The sequence below is a fragment of the Globicephala melas genome, chromosome 20 (assembly GCF_963455315.2).
Source record: "Globicephala melas chromosome 20, mGloMel1.2, whole genome shotgun sequence".
Taxonomy (NCBI): Eukaryota; Metazoa; Chordata; class Mammalia; order Artiodactyla; family Delphinidae; genus Globicephala; species Globicephala melas.
Genome location: NC_083333.1, coordinates 11,629,108 through 11,646,928, shown reverse-complemented (window position 1 = coordinate 11,646,928; position 17,821 = coordinate 11,629,108). Strand labels below are relative to the sequence as shown.

The 17,821-nt window shown below is 56.9% G+C and overlaps 2 protein-coding genes across 5 annotated transcripts; one reads left to right on the top strand and one right to left on the bottom strand.

Annotated features, from left to right (window-relative positions):
* The first annotated feature begins 50 nt into the window (after nt 1–50).
* Nucleotides 51–10,494, top strand: PLSCR3 (phospholipid scramblase 3). 4 transcript variants are annotated; one of them, XM_030862271.2, is made up of 8 exons: nt 51–6,017; nt 6,226–6,403; nt 6,672–6,913; nt 7,014–7,056; nt 7,158–7,378; nt 7,647–7,808; nt 9,438–9,599; nt 9,793–10,494. In XM_030862271.2, the coding sequence occupies exons 2-8, from the start codon at nt 6,397–6,399 to the stop codon at nt 9,847–9,849; spliced, it is 894 nt and encodes a 297-aa protein (XP_030718131.1). In that variant the 5' UTR covers nt 51–6,017; nt 6,226–6,396; the 3' UTR covers nt 9,850–10,494. The 4 variants fall into 4 exon arrangements, with proteins under 4 accessions (XP_030718131.1, XP_060147014.1, XP_060147015.1 ...); XM_060291031.1 differs by having other exon boundaries at nt 6,222–6,403; XM_060291032.1 differs by lacking the exon at nt 6,226–6,403 and having other exon boundaries at nt 6,690–6,913.
* TNK1 (tyrosine kinase non receptor 1) lies at nt 10,340–17,539 on the bottom strand. The gene is made up of 12 exons (XM_030862232.2): nt 16,018–17,539; nt 15,781–15,851; nt 15,458–15,649; nt 15,170–15,325; nt 14,769–15,052; nt 14,258–14,531; nt 12,970–13,064; nt 12,472–12,627; nt 12,141–12,220; nt 11,486–11,787; nt 11,308–11,403; nt 10,340–11,223 (listed from the first exon to the last, which is right to left on the bottom strand). Exons 1-12 carry the CDS (start codon nt 16,178–16,180, stop codon nt 11,110–11,112), a joined length of 1,983 nt encoding a protein of 660 aa, XP_030718092.2. The 5' UTR covers nt 16,181–17,539; the 3' UTR covers nt 10,340–11,109.
* Nucleotides 17,540–17,821: the final 282 nt, after the last annotated feature.

Here is a 17,821-nt window from a genome sequence, read left to right as displayed (position 1 = left end):
GGGTGGAGAGTCAGGGTTCACTTCAAGTTAACTTGTTGTGAGGTTCTTAAACTGGTGGACATTAGAGTCATAAAGAATGCTTGAAATAATGCAGATTCTTACCAAAGCCCTCTTCAGGGCCTGGCAATCTGTATTCTAATAAGCTCATCTTGTGGTTCAGATGCTCACTAGCATTAATACTAGATTTCTGTAGGGTAGTGGGTTTTCTTTCCTTTTTAATTTTTTATTGGAGTATGGTTGCTTTACAATGTTGTGTTAGCCTCCACTGCACAACAAAATTAATCAGCTATACACATACAGATATCCCCTCCCGTTTGGACTTCCCTCCCATTTAGGTGACCATGGTGCATTAGGTAGGGTTCCCTGTGCTCTACAGTATGTTCCCATCAGTTGTCTATTTTATACATAGTATCAATAATGTATATGTGTCCATCCCAGTCTCCCAATTCCTCCCACCCCACCCCTTTCCCCCTTGGTATCCGGGTAGACGGTTTTTTGAGCAGCCCCTTACTGTAGAAGTCAGGGTTAAGGCAAGGCGGGATGAGGTGTCATTAGTTACAAAATACTTTGGGGTTCAAAGCAGGGACAGAACATCATGTATTGGGGGTCAGAAAATGCTTCACAGTGCTTGAGATGATTCTTAAAAGAGCTCTGTTGTGTGGCTGAAACAGTGAACAGAGACAGAGGTGGGAGGGGAGGTGTATGGGGCCACCCGAGTCCTCGGTGTGGGATGAGTTTCTGACTTAGGCAGGAGAGGAATGAGAAAAGGTGGCAAGGTGGGCTGGAGTAGCACCTACAGCAGAGAACTGGAGGGTATTTAGTGGGCAATTTTTATTAAACCAGTGCTCATCAAGTGTTGGTCACGTGTCAGACAGACACATGTTACAAGGAAATTGAACCATGCACGAGACAGACACCATGTTTCCCTCGTGGGGTTTCCCATCTGGTATAGGAAACAGACCTTAAACAACTAAACACAAATATATCACTGTGAGGTATGCTATGTGCTTGAAAGAAAAGAACAGGGGGGCTGGAACGATGGGGCAGTGGAGGGTGTGCCCCTTTAGATGGGAAGGCCTCGCAGAGGAGGTCCTGTTGAAGCTGGAACTAACCATGCGCAGAGTGGAGGGGAAGTGTGTTTTTGGCAGAAAGAATACCTGGCAAACAGGCCGAAATGGAGCAGTTTGAAATCCCTGAGGCAGGAGAGAACTGGGCGTGTTGGAGAAAGAGCAAAAGCAGCGTGGCTGACGTGTGGTGTGGTGAGGTGCTCAGAATTTATTTGCAGCGCAACGGTTAAGTCATTGAAAGGTTTAAAGTGAGAGAGTGCTAGGATCTGATTTATGTGTTTAAAAGATCTGGAGAACCAATCAGAGGACAGCAAGGATGGCAATAGGGAAACCAGCCAGGAGGCCACTAAAGAGGTCCAGGTGTGAGATGGTGACGGTGGCTTGGCCGAGGGTGGAAGAGGTGGTAAAAATGTTCAATTCAGAAGGGGTGAATGAGAGGGAGATTTCTGGTTTACACACCGGGTTGGATGGAGGTGCTGTTACTTAGATGAGAAATACTGAAGGGTGGGGCAGATTAGAGGGAGGCAGATCAGGAGGTCAGTTTTGGACATGTTGCTTCTGAAATGCCTGGGAGACATCCAGGTGGAGGCACCAAGCAGGTAGTTGGGGAGCTCAGGGAGGTGTCTGAGCTCAGGAGAGAGATCTGGCCTCAAGTTTACTCTGCAACCCACTCTGGTCAGTCTTCTATCCCATCTCTTCCCCATAGATGCCCTTGGAAGGATCCCATGAATCACTATGACCTCTTGGTTGCCAGACCCAGTGGATGATTTTCAGTCTCATCTTCTTCAGCCTCTGCAGCATTTGACACAGTTGGCCACACTGTCCTCGAACACATCCTGTTCCTTCTCTGACACCACTCTCCTGGTCTTCCCTATCTCTGTGGCTCCTCTGCCGGCTTCTTGTCTATACCCAATTTAAATCAATGGTTTCCAATTTTTAATTTAAAAAAAAGTAGAACTCATAGGTATACATATTTTAATTTCACCTTTTAAAATTTCTATTTTTGTGTATATTTTATAAACGTGCATATCTGTATAGTATACTGAGGGGTACATACTTAATTTTTCTGACGGTGTGCATTCAAAAAAGTGCAGACCGTTTAGCTGAGTGAGACGATTTCTAGGTAATTTCATTTGGCCCCATAGCTTTAATTACAATCTGCATATTTCTAAATCCAGAATTTATCTCCGACCCTAGTCCTGGCTAAGCTCCAGACCCTGTAGCAGCTTCAGTGTACAGTGTTCAGTGGAGACCTGCAGGAGTTAAGTGATGAGGGAGAGTGGCGTGTTCCAGACCAAGGCAAGAGCCTTGGAGGCAAGAGAGCCCTGTGCCTTCAAGACCAGAAAGAATTGCTGGTGGCTGGCTTGAAGATCATGAGAGGGTCAGTAGTGAAAGATGAGGACAGACGGGGCCAAATGGTGGAATGCCTTGTGCTGAGAGGTTGGACCCTTCTGAGGGCAATGGGGAGCCACTGAAGCATTTATATCCAGGGAGGAGGCATACACTTGAGGTGTATTAGTAGAGGATCACAATATCTCTTCATTTTAAAGATGAGGGGAGGGATTTCCCTGGTGGTTCAGTGGCTAAGACTCCACGCTCCCAGTGCAGGGGGCCCGGGTTTGATCCCTGGTCAGGGAACTAGACCCCATGTGCGCAACGGAGAGTTCACATGCCGCAACTAAAGAGCCCACAGGCCACAACGAAAAAAAGATCCCACATGCTGGGATGAAGGTCCTGCGTGCCGCAACCAAGACCCAGTGCAGCCAAATAATTAAAAAAAAAATTAAATAAAGAGGGGAATTCCCTGGCAGTCCAGTGGTTAGGGCTCTGCGAGTTCACTGCTGTGGGCCTGGGTTCAATCCCTGGTTGGGGAACTAAGATCCTACGAGCCGCACAGTGCGGCCAAAATAAAATAAAATAGAGTAAAATAAGGCCTCAGGGGGACCTCCAGAGTGGTCCAGAGTGCCAGTGGCAGAGCCGACACTGGATCCCCAGGCTCCTACTTCCCAGTGCAGTGCCCTTGTTGCATTTCCATCCACCCTTCATCTCAGGCAGCATCTGGAGCACAGGGAACCTCCAGCTGGAGGAAACCCTGACATTTGGCATGGCCACCGTCCATGTAATATATCCCTAATACCTTTGCTTTGATCCTCCCTGTGGGTCAGACTCTTGGAAAACCAAGATAAATAAGGACCACGTGGTAATTGGTCCCTATTATTGCTGCACATTGTTACCAGTCTTCTCAACAGTCCTGCAAGTCAGTGGAAAGTGAAGCTAAGAGAGGTGAAGCAACTTCTTCTGTATCATACAGCCAGGACCTGGGGAAGCTGTGATTCAAACTCTCTTCTGTCCAGTTTCCAAAGCTGAGCTTTTTCCTTCTTGTACATACCAAGAAACTCAGATTTCAGCAGTGGAGACAGACCCTTTAAAAAATAATTTGATACAATGTGTTCAGTGTTACAAGTAGATACTGAGGTGGGCTTGTTTGCCTTAGGAGACTGGTAAGACTGGCGCATTTGCTGGGTTTTCAGCATGCATAGTTCACCAGAAAAACGGACAAGATTATACTGGTAACAAGTCGAGGAGAACTGGAGTGCCTGGAGCTCAGGATGGAGTGGGCAGGCAGGAAATGACAAAGCAGTAAGAGTGAAGGGTCTCCTGGGCCAAGCCTGAGTCAACTTTGACTTCCCTTTTCCTCACATTCTATATCCAAGCCATCATCAAGTCCTGTTGGCTCAAATACATAACTGGAAACTGACCATTTCTCACCACCTCCATTGCTACCACTCTGGCAGCTGGTCCACGCCACCTGCAAATCTCATCTAGCTTTCTGAAAGAACTTCCCTCTGCCGTTGCCTACCTACAGCCTACTCCGGACAAAGCAGCCTGAGAAAGAGACAGAGAGAAATCCTTCTAACACTGTCACCCTCAGCCTTAGCTGCAATTTAAAATCAACCGGGGAATTCTCAAAAAGTTCCTATGTCTGCACCTCACCCCAGATATTCTAATGTAATTGCTATGAAGTGGGGCCCAGCTAGAGGTATTTTTACAGCACCCCAGATGATTCGAACTTGTAGCCAGGGTTGAGGAACACTGTCTCAGTATGTAAATCTCATATCTCTTCTCTGGCCAAACCCTCCAACACTTTCCATTTCACTCAGAGTAGAAGCCAATGGTCTACAGGGCTGTATGTGATCTGGCCTCCTGTGATCTCTCTTTCCTCCCCCTCGTTCATTCCATTCCAGCCACACTGGCCTTTTGGTTCACTGAACAAACAAGGCACACTTCTACCTCAGGGCCTCTGCCCTTGTTCCCTCTGTCTGAAAAACTCTTCACCCAGAAGTCTGCCTTAAGTCTGGCTTAATCCTTGACCTCCTTTAGGTCTTTGCTCAGCCATCACTTTCTAGTCTTCCCCCTATAAAATTGCAACTCTTGTCCACCATTCTCTGTCCTTCTTATCCTGCTCTATTTTTCTTTATAGCACTTGTCACCGTCTGACTTCTGATGTATTTTAAGTACCTTGTCTGTCTCTTCCCCACTAAAATGTAAACCCCAGGAGACTGGGAATTTTTAAAAACTGCTAAATATTTCTATCACCTGTCTGACATATAGTAGGGGCTCATTAAATCTCTGTTGAATAACTGAACTTCTGTATGTCTGTGTTTTGGTGGAGGCTGGCGCGTGGTTTGGGCCAGGTAGAATCTGGGGCACTAAGGGATACCAGGGGAGAGGTCCAGCATTTGGGTTTGAAGATGATGACTGAAGCTGTAGGACCAGCCCAGAGGAACATGGACATAGGGACAAAGAAGCCGCCAAACCTGCTTCTCCCCATGTGCATCTTGATGGGTGAGACCTCCATCTGCCTGGTCACCAGACAGGCACCTGAGGTCATCCTGGACTCCTCACCTCCACATCTCACTTCCCAAACAAGTTCCATATTATTGTCTAAATATCTTCAAAATCTGCCACTTCTGTCCACACTATCACAACCATCCTCTCCCCCAGACTACTGCCAACCCAGCCTGGGGGCCTCTGTTGGTCTCCACCATACAGGTTAAATGGTTTTCCTAAAACATCTGACCTTCTCCCTCTGACTGAAAATCTTTCAGTGGGCTCCCCACTGCCCTGGGGGCCAAAGCGCAGCTCCCACAAGGCCCTCTGTGCACGTGGGCCGGACTCTGAACTCATCTCTTGCCGCTCAGCCTATAGGCCCCCAAGGCGCAGGACTTCCTCACACCTGCGGGCCTGGGCTCAGGACTCAAACAAAGCGAAAGAAGCGATTCTTGTTGGGAGAAGGCTTTCCTGCGGACCGCGCTGTCTCCTCTGGCCCCCCTGAGCCTCACCTCACGCCCACTCGTTACTGACACTGTCTGGCAGTCTATCCCCCGTGTGGCTGGGGGCGCCTGAAGGAAGTACTATAATTGCAACGGGTCTGTGTGGGTCACTGCTACGTCAGGGAGAGGAGACTAGCAAGGTTGCCCCAGGGAGGCAGAAGGGGAGCCAGGAGTCAGTCCTAGAAGCCAATGGGTGAGTGTGCAGGGTGTTCCGCTGCGTCAGCGAGGCCCGAACGGCCCTCGGGAGGAGGAGCCTGGGCTCCCGAGCCGCGCAAGCGGCCCTTGTTCCCACCAAGGGGCACTGACCACTCTGCGCCCGCAGGCCTGGCGGGAGTCGCAGGGCTAGGGCTCACCCGGCTACGCTCGCAGGCGAGCTTCATCTCTGGGCTTCTGCATCCGAGCGGAAAGGGCGGGGATGCCCGCCAAGCCGTGAAGCGGGTGGCCTGAAGTCCCGGCGCCGCAGGAGAGCCGGCAGTCTTCCTGCGCAGGCGCTCTGCTCAGCTGGGAGGGGCGGGGCCTGGACGGGTCGGGGGGTGGAGTCAGCTCCTGGGCCCGCCTCCACCAGCTCCCGAGAGCTGCAGAGTGCTGGGCACCCGGGCTATTCTAGGGGCTTCAGGTGAGCAGGGGGAACGGGTCAGGAGACCTCCCTTGAGGTGGGGCCGTCGGTCTGACTGCGGGTCCATCTGTCCTGCCGTCTGCCAACAGCCGCCTCTGCGGAAAATGGGAGAACAAAGGGAGGGGGCGGTTCTGGGGCCCCTGAGGGAATCCAGGGTCCCAGGGCCCCCGCCTTGCCCGCTGACACTTTCGGTTTCTCCCCGAGTCAGAAGCGCCGCCCTAGAGACCCTGGGCCGGCGCTGGGCGCAGCTGCCGCTCTGCGTTTGCCTGTCCATCTTTGTGTCTGTCTTTGTGTCTGTCTGGCTGTCTCCGAGCTTGCCTCCACTTCTAGAACTAAGCCTCCGGGACAGCGACATCCCGCGAACCCTCGCCCTTCTCCCATGGCAGGTAAGTGGTCGCAAGGCCGAGGGTCTCCGTTATCCGACCCCCCGCCACGGACTTGGGAACCCGGTGTCGGACGCATCCTCCGGGAATGTGCTCGGACTGGCTGTGTGGGGCCCCTCCCTTCCTCCCGCGAAGCCGCCGCCCTGCTCCCCCGCCCCATCTTTCTCATTCTCTTCCCACCACATTTTCCCCGCAGCCTCGCGGCCCATGGGCCAAGGGGTAAAGAGATGAGGTCGGGGGCCCCTTCTAACCTACTCCTGTTCCCCCACAGGCTACTTGCCCCCCACAGGCTACGCCCCTTCGCCCCCACCTCCCTACCCTGTGACCGCTGGGTACCCGGAGCCGACGCTGCATCCTGGGCCCGGGCCGGGGCAGGCACCAATGCCCGCCCACGTGCCTACCCCTGCGCCCGGCTTTGCTGTCTTCCCCTCGCCCGGCCCTGGGGCCCCGGGACCAGCTGCCCCCTTTTTGCCACTGCCAGGGGTGCCTTTTGGCCTCGAATTCCTGGCGCAGGTGAGTGAGAGGGAGGGAGGGAGGGAGGAGTGACAGGGAGGGGACCCAGGCGACTAGGCCAGCCAGCTGATGTCTGCGCGTTCCCCTACTCTCTTTCCAGATTGATCAGATCTTGATTCACCAGAAGGCTGAGCGGGTGGAAGGTGAGTGAAAGGAGGAGTATGTTGGGCCTCGTGACGGGGGCAAATAGTGGGCTCTTGGGCAGGCGCTGGTGTCCGAGCCTCAGTGTGTCACCCCTTGGCAGCGCTCCTGGGCTGGGAGACCTGTAACCGCTACGAACTGCGCTCGGGAGCCGGACAGCCCCTGGGTCAGGCGGCAGAGGAGAGCAACTGCTGTGCGCGGCTATGCTGTGGCGCCCGCCGGCCCCTGCGTGTACGCCTGGTGGACCCCGGGGACAGAGAGGTGCTGCGCCTGCTCCGCCCCCTCCACTGTGGCTGCAGCTGCTGTCCCTGTGGCCTCCAGGAGGTGGGCTGGGAAGGATGGGGCCAGGGAGAAACTTGGGTAGGGGGCAGGCCGATGACCAGGGCACGACCGGGATGAGGCATGAAATGAGGCGTGCCTCCTGTGGGAGCTGGGCTTAGGTGGGATGGGAGGTCTAGTGAGAGGGATGACAGGTGGTCTAGTGAAGGGGATGGGAGGTCTTGTGAGGGGAGACAGGTGATAAAGCTAGACCGGTGAGCGCTTGGGCCAGGGTGCCTGGCTAGGCAGTGATCCTGTCTGCTGCCCACTCCAGATGGAAGTACAGGCTCCACCAGGCACCACCATTGGCCACGTTCTACAGACCTGGCATCCCTTCCTCCCCAAGTTCTCCATCCAAGACGCTGACCGCCAGACCGTCCTGCGAGTGGTGGGGCCCTGCTGGACCTGTGGCTGTGGCACAGACACCAACTTTGAGGTATCAGGAATAAGGGGAGATTCCTGGGACCTTCAGAAACCGAGATGATCCGTGCGGCAGGATGGCCAACAGGACGGTCAAGAGCTCATCAGTCCAAATCCACTGTGGTGCCTACCACATTTCCAGTTTTCCTCTATTCAGAAATAGGATGGCCCACGGTCTTATAAAAATATGGCAAAGAGGGTTTCACCTTAAGGGCCAATGCTGATTGTGACCTGCAGCCCTGTGTTGAGGGAGAAAAAAAATCTAAGGTCAGGCTGGATTTAGGGTGAAGGATGCTTACTGAGTGTACCATGGGCTGGGCCCGCATGGCCGCTGTGTGTGAGTTCGTGAGCCCAAGCCCTGGAGCAAGCACTAATTTAACTTGTTAACATCCTGTGGCTTGCCCTGCCAACCGGTAAGTCCAGACGTCCACCCACCCACCCCCAGCCTGGAATCCTTCTTACCATGCATTTCAATCACCAACCTGGAGCCTGGAGAACCCAAGTGATGACCATTTCAAAGTAAGGCCTGGGAAACACCTTACTTCCTAGAAGACAGAGGCACTTGAATATCTGTGTAGATAAGGGAGAAACAACAGGTGTATCCCAGTAGACTTTCCAAGGCTTCTGATGATGTGCCTTATCTTAGGTTACTTTTAAAAACTGAGTCACCTTGGTAGCTGGGGGAAGGTTCTGTGATGGGAACTGGTTGGGAAAGAGGTAACTGGGTGAACTCTGGTTGGGAATATGTAGATCGTGGGGTTCTCAATGGGCCAGTCTTCCTTTTACATAATTATGAATGGTCCACATTTGGGGCTGCACTGGGACCGCAGGGCTGGCTGGGAGAGGCCCTACCCACCCTGGGACTGGTCTGCAGGAAACGGCCCAGGGCTGTAGGACCATGCGGGAAGGAGATGGGTAGGACATCGCTCTAGTTCTAGCCACTGTAGAATGAGCATAGGAAAAAGTCCAGGGAGTCACAGTGAATTACCATCCACACTGGCAGGGCCTGTTGCTGCTGGGCCTAGGGAGGCCAGTGGAAATCCTGGTCCTCAGAGGCCACTTTCTGCTGTCCCCTCCCCCCACTAGATGGGCTTGGATCCACCCTGGATGAGGCTTGCATGCCATGCTAGAGTCCTCCCTACCTTGCAGATGCGAGGACGACAGGCACCCCTTTGAGCCTTCTAGCAGCCTGGTCGGCTGGTAGAGTGCAGCCAGGCATTCAGCAGCCTCCCTTGCCGGCTTGGCCAGGCTACTCTGTGCAGGGCACAAACTGCACGAACCGTGGGCGGCAGGGACTTTGGTAACCAAAACAAACCTAGTGCCTGGCCATCCCCTAAGGAGATTAGACTGTATTGTGCTTCTGTTTCTCCCAGCACTGATGTCTAGTAGTCATACGTGGCCTTTCAAGAACAACGGATCTGAGCCTGCAACCTGATTTTTGCTGTGTACTCACAGTGTGACCTCGGGTGCCTCAGTTTCCCCAGATGTCACATGGAAACCCAAGGCTTTGGGAGGACTCGCTAGGTGTAGAGCCTGCACAGTTCGTATGTGGTGACTGTGGGAGTGAGACTGGATGCCGATGAGATCAGGCACATCCTCCCCATGCAGGTCCTCCCTCCCTCCCTCTTTCCTTCTCTCCTGCCAGGTGAAGACTCCAGATGAATCCCGCAGTGTGGGCCGCATCAGCAAGCAATGGGGTGGGCTGCTCCGAGAAGCCCTCACCGATGCAGATGACTTCGGCCTGCAGTTCCCACTGGACCTGGATGTGAGGGTGAAGGCTGTGCTGCTGGGAGCCACGTTCCTCATTGTGAGTCGGGGCCCCCGCCCCTGCCCCCCGCTGCCCTTTTGCTCTCACTCTGAGGTTTTGAGCACTTCTTGGTCTCCTGCTAGGAGAGGGTTAGGGACAGAGTCTATGGGGGCTTGTGGTTCCAGACCTGGGTTGTGATTCCTGAGCCAGGCTGGCCCAGCCAGATCTCCTGCTGACCGTGCCCTTCCCTCAGGACTACATGTTCTTCGAGAAGCGAGGAGGCGCTGGGCCCTCTGCCATCACCAGTTAGAGGCCACCTCGGGGTGAGGAGACCATCATCTCAACCAGAATTCAAGATGGTCACCTGCCCTGGCCCCGCCTCAGAGGCAGCCCCTTTCCCTCCATGTGCACTGCAGGGGAGAGACAGGGCTGCCTGAGAGGCTGGAGGCTTGGTGCCCCATGCCTCCCCTACTCCCCTGGCCTGCTTCACCTGTAGCCCCTCCGGAAGGGTATGTACGAGAGCCCTTCCCCTGCTACTTCCCACCACTGCCTCCAGCAGACCCTCAGCACACGGGCGTATCGGCTTTCCAACTTTCCCTGCTGACTTTCTCCCAACCCCCTCCAGGGCCTCTGCTCCAGATGAGGCCTTAGAATGCAGGGTTTTATGACAGGGCTGGGGTGGGGAAGGTCAAGCAGCACCGAAGACGGCTGACCCGGTCACCCTCTCCCGCATCAGCTTGGCCAATTAGTTCAGCCTCAGATGATGGCGCTCTGAGGGGGATCCCTGCCTCCCCCGCCCCGATAGCTATAGGGCCAGGGCCCCGATGCCGACTTCCTCTCCCTCAGCTGGTGCTTGCTGCGACTTCCTGTGCCTTACCGCCCCTTCCTACCCTTCCTTAGGAAGGAGGCTGCATCTTTGTATGTTATATTCGTATAAACTTTGTAACTTTTTGGACATTGGAAGATGTATGTAGTGGGAGAGGGCAGGAGAAAGAGTTGGGTGTGGGAGGAAACAAAGGGAAATATGACAGCTTGGATGGGCGGGGGCTGGCCCATCTCCTAATCCATGCTGCCAGGATCAAGTGTCCTCGAGTCCAGGAGAGCCACTTTCATCACCCATGATGGCCCCAGACCAAGCCAAGGCAGTTTGGTCCATATGCCCCGAGTCAGGATGGCTGCTCCCACACAGCCCAGTGTGGTAGCTGATGGCAGTTCAGGATGCTTGTTCCCGCGGCCCAGAACGGCCTCTTGCTCATCTTCTGTAGCGATAGAAGCTTCCCATGGGTGTGACGTGTCGCAGCTCTGTTCCTCCAAGTCCTCCTTTGTTGGGAATGTGGTGGGCAGAGTGCACTAGATCCTCCTATGGCCAAGGGAGCTCACGCCCTCAGAGACCAACGGGCAGGGTGAGGAGACACTCACCAGTGCCCGATCCTGGGCTCCTCCGGTACCTGCCCGTGGCAGGCTCTCCCCAGGTGGGAACACACCCTGTCAGGACCTTGTTCCGGTTCTGCTTGGTCCCACGTGACCAGGCCCTTGGTCCATCTGGTGTCTGTGCCCAAAGGAGCAGAGCTCAGGGCCGTGCCAGGACGTAGCGACTGGCGGCTGAGAGGTCCCACTGGTAACGCTCCAGGATGCGCCGGCAGTCCGCTCTGGACCAGCTGCTGAGATAGAAGAGCTGGTCCACCTGTGGGGACGAGTGGAAAGGCAGCTGGCGGCCAGAGGGCCAGGCTGGGAGGGGCAGGGACTCGAGAGAAGGGTGTGGCTGTACCTTGAGGTTCCGGATGGCAGAAGCCACGTCACCCCCGGTGGCTCTTAGAGCCTCCTGGCACTCCTGGTGGGTGACTCCATGCACGCTCAGCTCCACCTGCCGGGGACAAAGCCCCACTTAGGCCCTTCGCCAGCCCGTAGCCCCTTCTGGACACCAGGACTCTTCAGGGAGACCTCACCTCCATAATCCTCCTCTGCAACTCGGGGTCAGGCAAGGGTCCCCCAGAGGGGACGGCGGCTTTGCTGGCTCCAGGCGCTCCCACAGGGTGACTGTGTAGGGGTTCTCTTTTGGGCCAGGGAGGCCGCTCCCTGGGAGGCTGGCTGGGCTGGGAAGAGGAGCTGGTGGCTATGGGGGAACAGGGGGGCACGCCTGGGGGTCCCTGGGGCACAGTTCTGGCATGTCGAAGTTCGGGGGAGCTCGACCCACCTCCTGTGGGGCGGGGGCCCAGGGACAGAACCGACTCCAGACTCTTGGAAATGCCTACACATTTGAGAAAAAATAACTTGAGAGAAAGCCCAGCTGCCTTCTTCCCATTCTCTGGCTATCTGTACTGTCCTCGGGGTGGTCTTCGTGTCGGGGGGACAAGAAACTAGGTGTGCAGGATGGACGCCCAGGCCGAAGCAGCTGAGGGTCCAAAGAACTGCCAGGGCTGCAGTGGGGAGACGCTGTCTGAAGTACAGCCAGGATGTCAGCAGGCAGAATGGGGGCTAGGAAACCACAGGTGGGGAAATCATATCTGCACAGGCAGGGCTTCAGAGCAGGGGGCATCGCCAGAGGCTTGTCCTTGACGTCCTCGGAGACCCTGGAAGCCCTGTCCCCACCGCCATGCCCACCTTTCGTCCTCTGCAGGGCCACATCCCTTCTCTGGCCCCGAGCTGGAGGGGGATTCCGAAGCTTTACCTTCACTCTGTCCCTGTTGGAGAGTGTTCCAGTTCGTTCTCCACAGCCCCCAGCCCTACCCCATATAGCAGTGCCCTCTCCCAAGGAATCTCTGGGGCTTCCAGGCAGGCCGAGACCCAGAGTGGAAGCTCCAGCGGGAAGGCAAGTCCAGCCTCCCCCCCAGCTTTACCCCATCCGCCTCCCCAGGCTCCCCTTCCAGAGAAGTTGCTAGACTTGGTTGGTTCCCCCAGTCCAGCTCTGCCCCCAACTGTATCAGGTCCTCACCCATCTATGTTTCCCTGGCATCGCTCTCCCCGGGCAGGGGAGCCTCTGAGGACTGGACGGGTGGCTGGTGAGTCTACCAGCGTCACTGCCGAGGCTGGGAAGTTGCCCGCTTTGAATGTGCGACCATTCTGGCCCTTCCAGGTTGTGGAGTCGGGGCTGTGGGAAGAGGCGCTGGTGAAGGGGATGGGAGCCAGGGGAGAGTGAGGGCTGGGCTCCAGCCCACATTCAGCTCACAAGCTGTGCGCCATGGAGCTGCATCTGCCTGGAGGAAGGGAAGCTTTTTTTCTCTCTAAAACAAAAGGGCTCTATGGGCCAGCGGTGGCTCCAGCCCGGAGGCCAGGACTGTGGTGGAGCTCTCGGGGCCCAGTGGGGAGAGGAGGAGATGAGGCAGAGCATTGGGGTTCAAGCAGCTGGGGAGAAGCTGAGCTGGGACCAGGGCCAGGAGGGTGGGGAGGGAGTCCTCTCCCTGGGGATGGGTGGGAGGCACGAGGCCCTCACCTGCCCTCGATGATAGTGATGGGGTCACCAGGCTCCATCCTCAGGGCACCGGGCTCTGTGACGTCCCTCACACAACGTCCCTCAGGAGGCCAGGCCTATAGAGACAGGAGGAGAGCGTGGCTGGGCTTGTGGCCTGAGTCAGAAGGGTAATATCATGGGAACAGAGTGGAGACTGTTCGTGTACCCACCAAGCAAACCCATAGCAGGTATGTACTCTGTCCTGGCCCCAGGGTGGGACTGTCCCTGTCCCTCAGTTGTAATCCAGTGGAGAAGGCAGACCTGGATTCCATGCCAAGCTGGACACAGCCCAGGGGTCAAGGAGCAACAAAGGGGGACCCTGCCTCTACCTAGGGGACCAAGGGGAGAGTCACCCTGCACACTGCTTTTACTCCACACCCAGGCCCATCATATCTGCCTCCCAAGCACCTCTGGGAATTTTCCACTTCACCATAGCACCACTGCCTCGACCCTCGTCCAGACCTCTTCATCTTACTTCTGCTTCACAGCCACTGTGGCCCACTGGTTTTTCTACCTTCAGTACTGTCCTTCTAATCCATTCTTGCACCAAACCAGAGTGACATAACCTGGAAATGTGGCTTATAACTCCCCTGCTCACAGCCCTTTCCATGGCCCCCAGGTGCCCTCAGAGTTAAGGACTAAACTCCTTTAATAGTAGAGTATATAGTGATTTAGGGCACAGCGCTGAAGTCATATTGACTGATTCAGCTCTCCAGTCCTCCACTTCCTGTGTGACTTTTGGCAAATCGCTTAATCTGTCAGTGCCTTAACTGCCCCCTCTCTAAAATCGAGCTGGGTTGTTGTGAGGATTAAATGAGTGAACATGTATAAGGATACACCTAAGGCACTTAGTACAGTATCTTACACAGATCGAGTGCTCTAGGTGTTAGCGCTGGTTATTTACCGTGTCTCACAAGTCCCTCCTTGGTGCACCCCTAAGATGCCTCTGCCACCTTAATCACCGTACTTCCCCCTCCCACGCTGAACCTTTCCTCTGCCTGTCAAACACCCACTACATCCTACTGCTCTGGGCTCTGGGCTTCCCTCTCTCTGCTCCAGCCCCCGGCCCTTCAGCCTGCATCCACTAGACCCCAGCTGTCTCCCTGGGGCTCTGAGCACCCTGAAGGCGGGGACTGGATCTGCTTCGTTCAGAGCCAAGTCCCAGACCCCAACCCGGGAACCAGTATACATTAGTCTTGTGCATGGAACCCTAGGAGAGGGAACGGAGGGAAAAGAGACTGAGTGTTTCTGGGGAGGCAGGAGTTCCCACCTCTTGGAGCAGCCCTTCTAGGTAGGAAAAGGTGGGCCGGTCAGCAGGGTGGGGGGCCCAGCAGCGCAAGGCGAGGGCGTAGAGGGCCCTGGAGCAGAGCGGAGGCCTACGCAGGCGGGCTCGGTCCTTCTCCAGCCGCTGCAGGATGAGGTACGGCGGGACCCCGGCCCAGGGCTCCTCGCCCCCGGAGAACATCTCCCACAGCGTCACCCCAAACATCCACACGTCCGAGGCAGAAGAGAAGGCCCCGTGGCGCAGGCTCTCCGGCGCACACCTGCGGAAGCGGAGCTGAAGGGGGCTGGATGTGTGCCGGGTGTGTGCCCCGGAGTGCCCACCTGCCACTGGGCACGCCCCTTTAGTGCGCCCGCTGTGGTGTTCAGAAGTCCTCCTTTCCTGGCCCTTCCAGACCCGACGACGACTCCTCCAGTCCACGCCTCCCTCAGAGGACCAGCCCCTCCGCACCCCCTCAGCTCCTGCCCTTCAGATCCCTCCCCTCCGCCCGGCCCCTCACCAGGCGTAGGGGATGCGGCGGGGTCCGCCCATGACGTAGTGGCCCTGAGCGCCGCCCAGCGGCCGCACCAGCCCGAAGTCAGCCACCTTGATTGTGCGCGGTGAAGCCAGCAGCAAGTTGCGCGTAGCGAGGTCTCGGTGCACCAGCCCGCGGGCCCCCAGGTACGCCATGGCCCCCGCCACCTGCCGCAGGAAGAGGCAGAGCAAGGCCACGGGCAGCGGGGGCGTGGGGGCCGGGGCGGTCAGGCGTGCGTGCAGGGAGCCCAGGGGCGCCAGCTCCATCACCTGTGGGAGCACAGCCGTGCGAGCGGTGGTCCGGCCACACGAGACCCTGGCGCTCACCCTCCTGTCGCACATCGGCCCCCGGGACTGTCCCGGGAGCTGGCGTCTGGGTCTGCTCACCATCTGCAGAGGCTGGCCCAGTACGAGGCCGTGCAGACACAGCAAGTGTGGGTGTTCCAAGTTCATCATGATGGATACCTCTCGCAGGAAGTCCCCTAGCTCAGTGCCCTCGGGGCCTTCGGGACCCACCCGGAGGGACTTGACAGCCACTGGGACCTGGGGGTGGGGGGAAGCACCATCAGGCAACGTAGGGAACAGTTAAGCCAAGGCCAGAGCAGAGAGGCACACAGAACAGAGGGAGAAGCTGACCCAGGTACCCAGAATGAAGTGGGCTCCCTGGAGACTCACAGCCTTGCCACTGGGCAGTGTCCACAGCCCTCGGTGCACCACACCAAAGCAGCCGGAGCCCAGAAGCTCCCCTCTGCACACAGCCCGGTCTGGGATGAGACACTTGAGTCCCCCATCTGGCTCAGGGAGGGATGGAAGGCTGTCTGAGGGTGGGGTGGTCTCCTTCTGCCCTGGGGCAAAGCCCCCAAGGATCTGAAACAGTGGTGGAAATCACGTGTGTGGAACCCTGCATACATCCTTCTCTGCCACTCAGCCCAGCCCCTGCCGGGGCCTGAGCTGGCCCTGGCCCTTTAAGCCTCTCACCGCCGCCCCAAAACACACACCTTGTAGACCCAGTTCTTAGACTTGAGCCCCGAACGGTGCCTCTTCAGGGCTTCAGCCAGTCTACGCTGGGCTGGGGGAGGCCAGAATCAGAGGGATGGGGTAATGGGGGAGGCGGGGAGCAGGATGCAAGGGATTTACAGGCAAGGAGGGGGCTGGTGGGTGTGGTGGGGGGGGGAGAGTAGCAACTAACAGGCTGCGGAAGGAGACAGCGGGGCCTTGGGGCAGGGGACCCTCACCAGGCCGGCCCATGCCAATGCCGTCCAGATCCTCAGGTCTTACAAAGTCGAAGTGCTCTGGCCGAGTAACATTAAGCTCCTCAAGGATGGGTCGGTAAAACTGGGCCAGCTGGATGTCCTGGAGCAGCCGAAGCAGCCACAGGGAGCCCGCCTCGTGGAGCATGTCTGGAGGAGGAACCCCTGTGGTGCCCTGTCCCCCAGACACATGGCCCAGGGTGGGCACCTGAGACACTCAGGAACCAGAGACATGGTTGCCTGCTCCACCCTCAACCCCTCAGAAATACTCAGGTACAGAGGGAGGGACACCAGAACCAACCAGGATTCCTGCCCCTCACACACACAAACCCCAGGAAGAATGTTCTCCTCACACCTAAGATTTCAGCGCTGCACAGACTCCAGGTGTGCGGCCCTGCTCACTTTGAGCTATTATGACACACTGCCCGTACCCCTAGGCCACCCAGATTCACCACCTTTTAGGCCTGAGGTGCACCCTTGTACACACCCACTCAGGTACACCTGAGACATCCTGACCCACCACATACACTCCAGAGATGCCCAGATACACTAACCACACCATACCTGAGATACGCAGGTACAACACACACACACACACACTCACACACTCCTATAGATATGATGCAAAAGACACCTGAGACACCCAGATACATGTCCTCTCAAAGCTGAGGCATTCCAGTATACGCTGCCGTAGAACACCAGGTTTCCTGCCAGGTACCCCCCACACACACCTACTTGAGACATGTTGAGTTCACTGCCTCCAAGATACACCGCCTCATGTCTGAGACACCCAGGTCCACACAAACACACACAACACACAAGATATCAAGTTACGGTGTCCACACATACCTACGTTATGTGGGCAGACTGCCTCCTCTGCCCAGAGACGCCCAGGGTCATTGCCTCCTCTACACCCGAGGCAGCAACATTTGAGATCAAATCGGGCATTTGTGATGGGCGGTTAAGCTCAGGTACTGCTCAGAGCCACCCAGTCTGCCAGGTGCACAGTCCCTTCCACACCCACCTGAGCTCAGCTCCAGGTACAGAGCCTGGCCGGCACACCTGAGTCACTCGCTCTAACCTGGCTCCAGGGCAACTCCACCAATCTTTATTAAATAAGGCTCTAGGTGATCTGGGTGCCGGCTGCCTGCACACACACCTGGCCCCCTCCCTCCCCCTACTTAGTGAAGGCCGGAAGAAGCGGAGGACCCCAGGCAGGGTCCAGATGGACACTCGGAGGTGGCGAGGGATCGAGCACGAGCAGGGGCGGGGAAGGCGAAAGCCCAGGACGCTGGGAGACCAGCACCAGTAGCCAGGTGAGAAGGGGAAAGCACGAGATGGGGGACAGGAGGAGACGCGCCCGCGGAAGGTAAGGACTGGGGAGGGGAGGCTCAGCACCCGCGGACGCGCTCCCAAGCGACCGCCGCCCCTCCAGCCCGCTCGCCGCCGCCCCTGCCTCTCCGGACCCTCACCTCGCGAAGGCGGAAGCGGCGGCTGGGGAGCCTCCCAGGCTGCCGGGACTAAATCCCGAGGAGGGCGGGACGGAGGCCGCGGGGGGCGGGGCCTGGCGGCGGGGCCCGGGACCTCCGGTGGACTAGGTGAGGGCGCCTGGCGGCCGGTCCTCCGCCAGGCCAGATCCTGAGAAGCCTCCCTTCCCCTGTCCTTTGCTCGCCTCCTTCCCACCCTCTCTCCACCTTCCCACCCCCTTTCCAGACTTCTCCAAAGAACTTCTCACCCCTCCCTGGACTTCCTCCTCGGTATCCCGTCTCCCCTACCTCCTCTTACCAAG

Excerpts from the sequence above, each read along its gene's own strand:
- PLSCR3 (XM_030862271.2), top strand. Across the intron at positions 7,057-7,157 it reads GAAGGCTGAGCGGGTGGAAG|CGCTCCTGGGCTGGGAGACC; the intron begins GTGAGTGAAAGG and ends ACCCCTTGGCAG. Across the intron at positions 7,809-9,437 it reads GCACAGACACCAACTTTGAG|GTGAAGACTCCAGATGAATC; the intron begins GTATCAGGAATA and ends CTCTCCTGCCAG.
- TNK1 (XM_030862232.2), bottom strand. The coding sequence starts at position 16,180 with ATGCTCCACGAGGCGGGCTCCCTGTGGCTGCTTCGGCTGCTCCAGGAC. Across the intron at positions 13,065-14,257 it reads TAGAAGGGCTGCTCCAAGAG|GCCTGGCCTCCTGAGGGACG; the intron begins GTGGGAACTCCT and ends CTGTCTCTATAG. Across the intron at positions 11,788-12,140 it reads GGCCCTGCAGAGGACGAAAG|GCATTTCCAAGAGTCTGGAG; the intron begins GTGGGCATGGCG and ends TCAAATGTGTAG.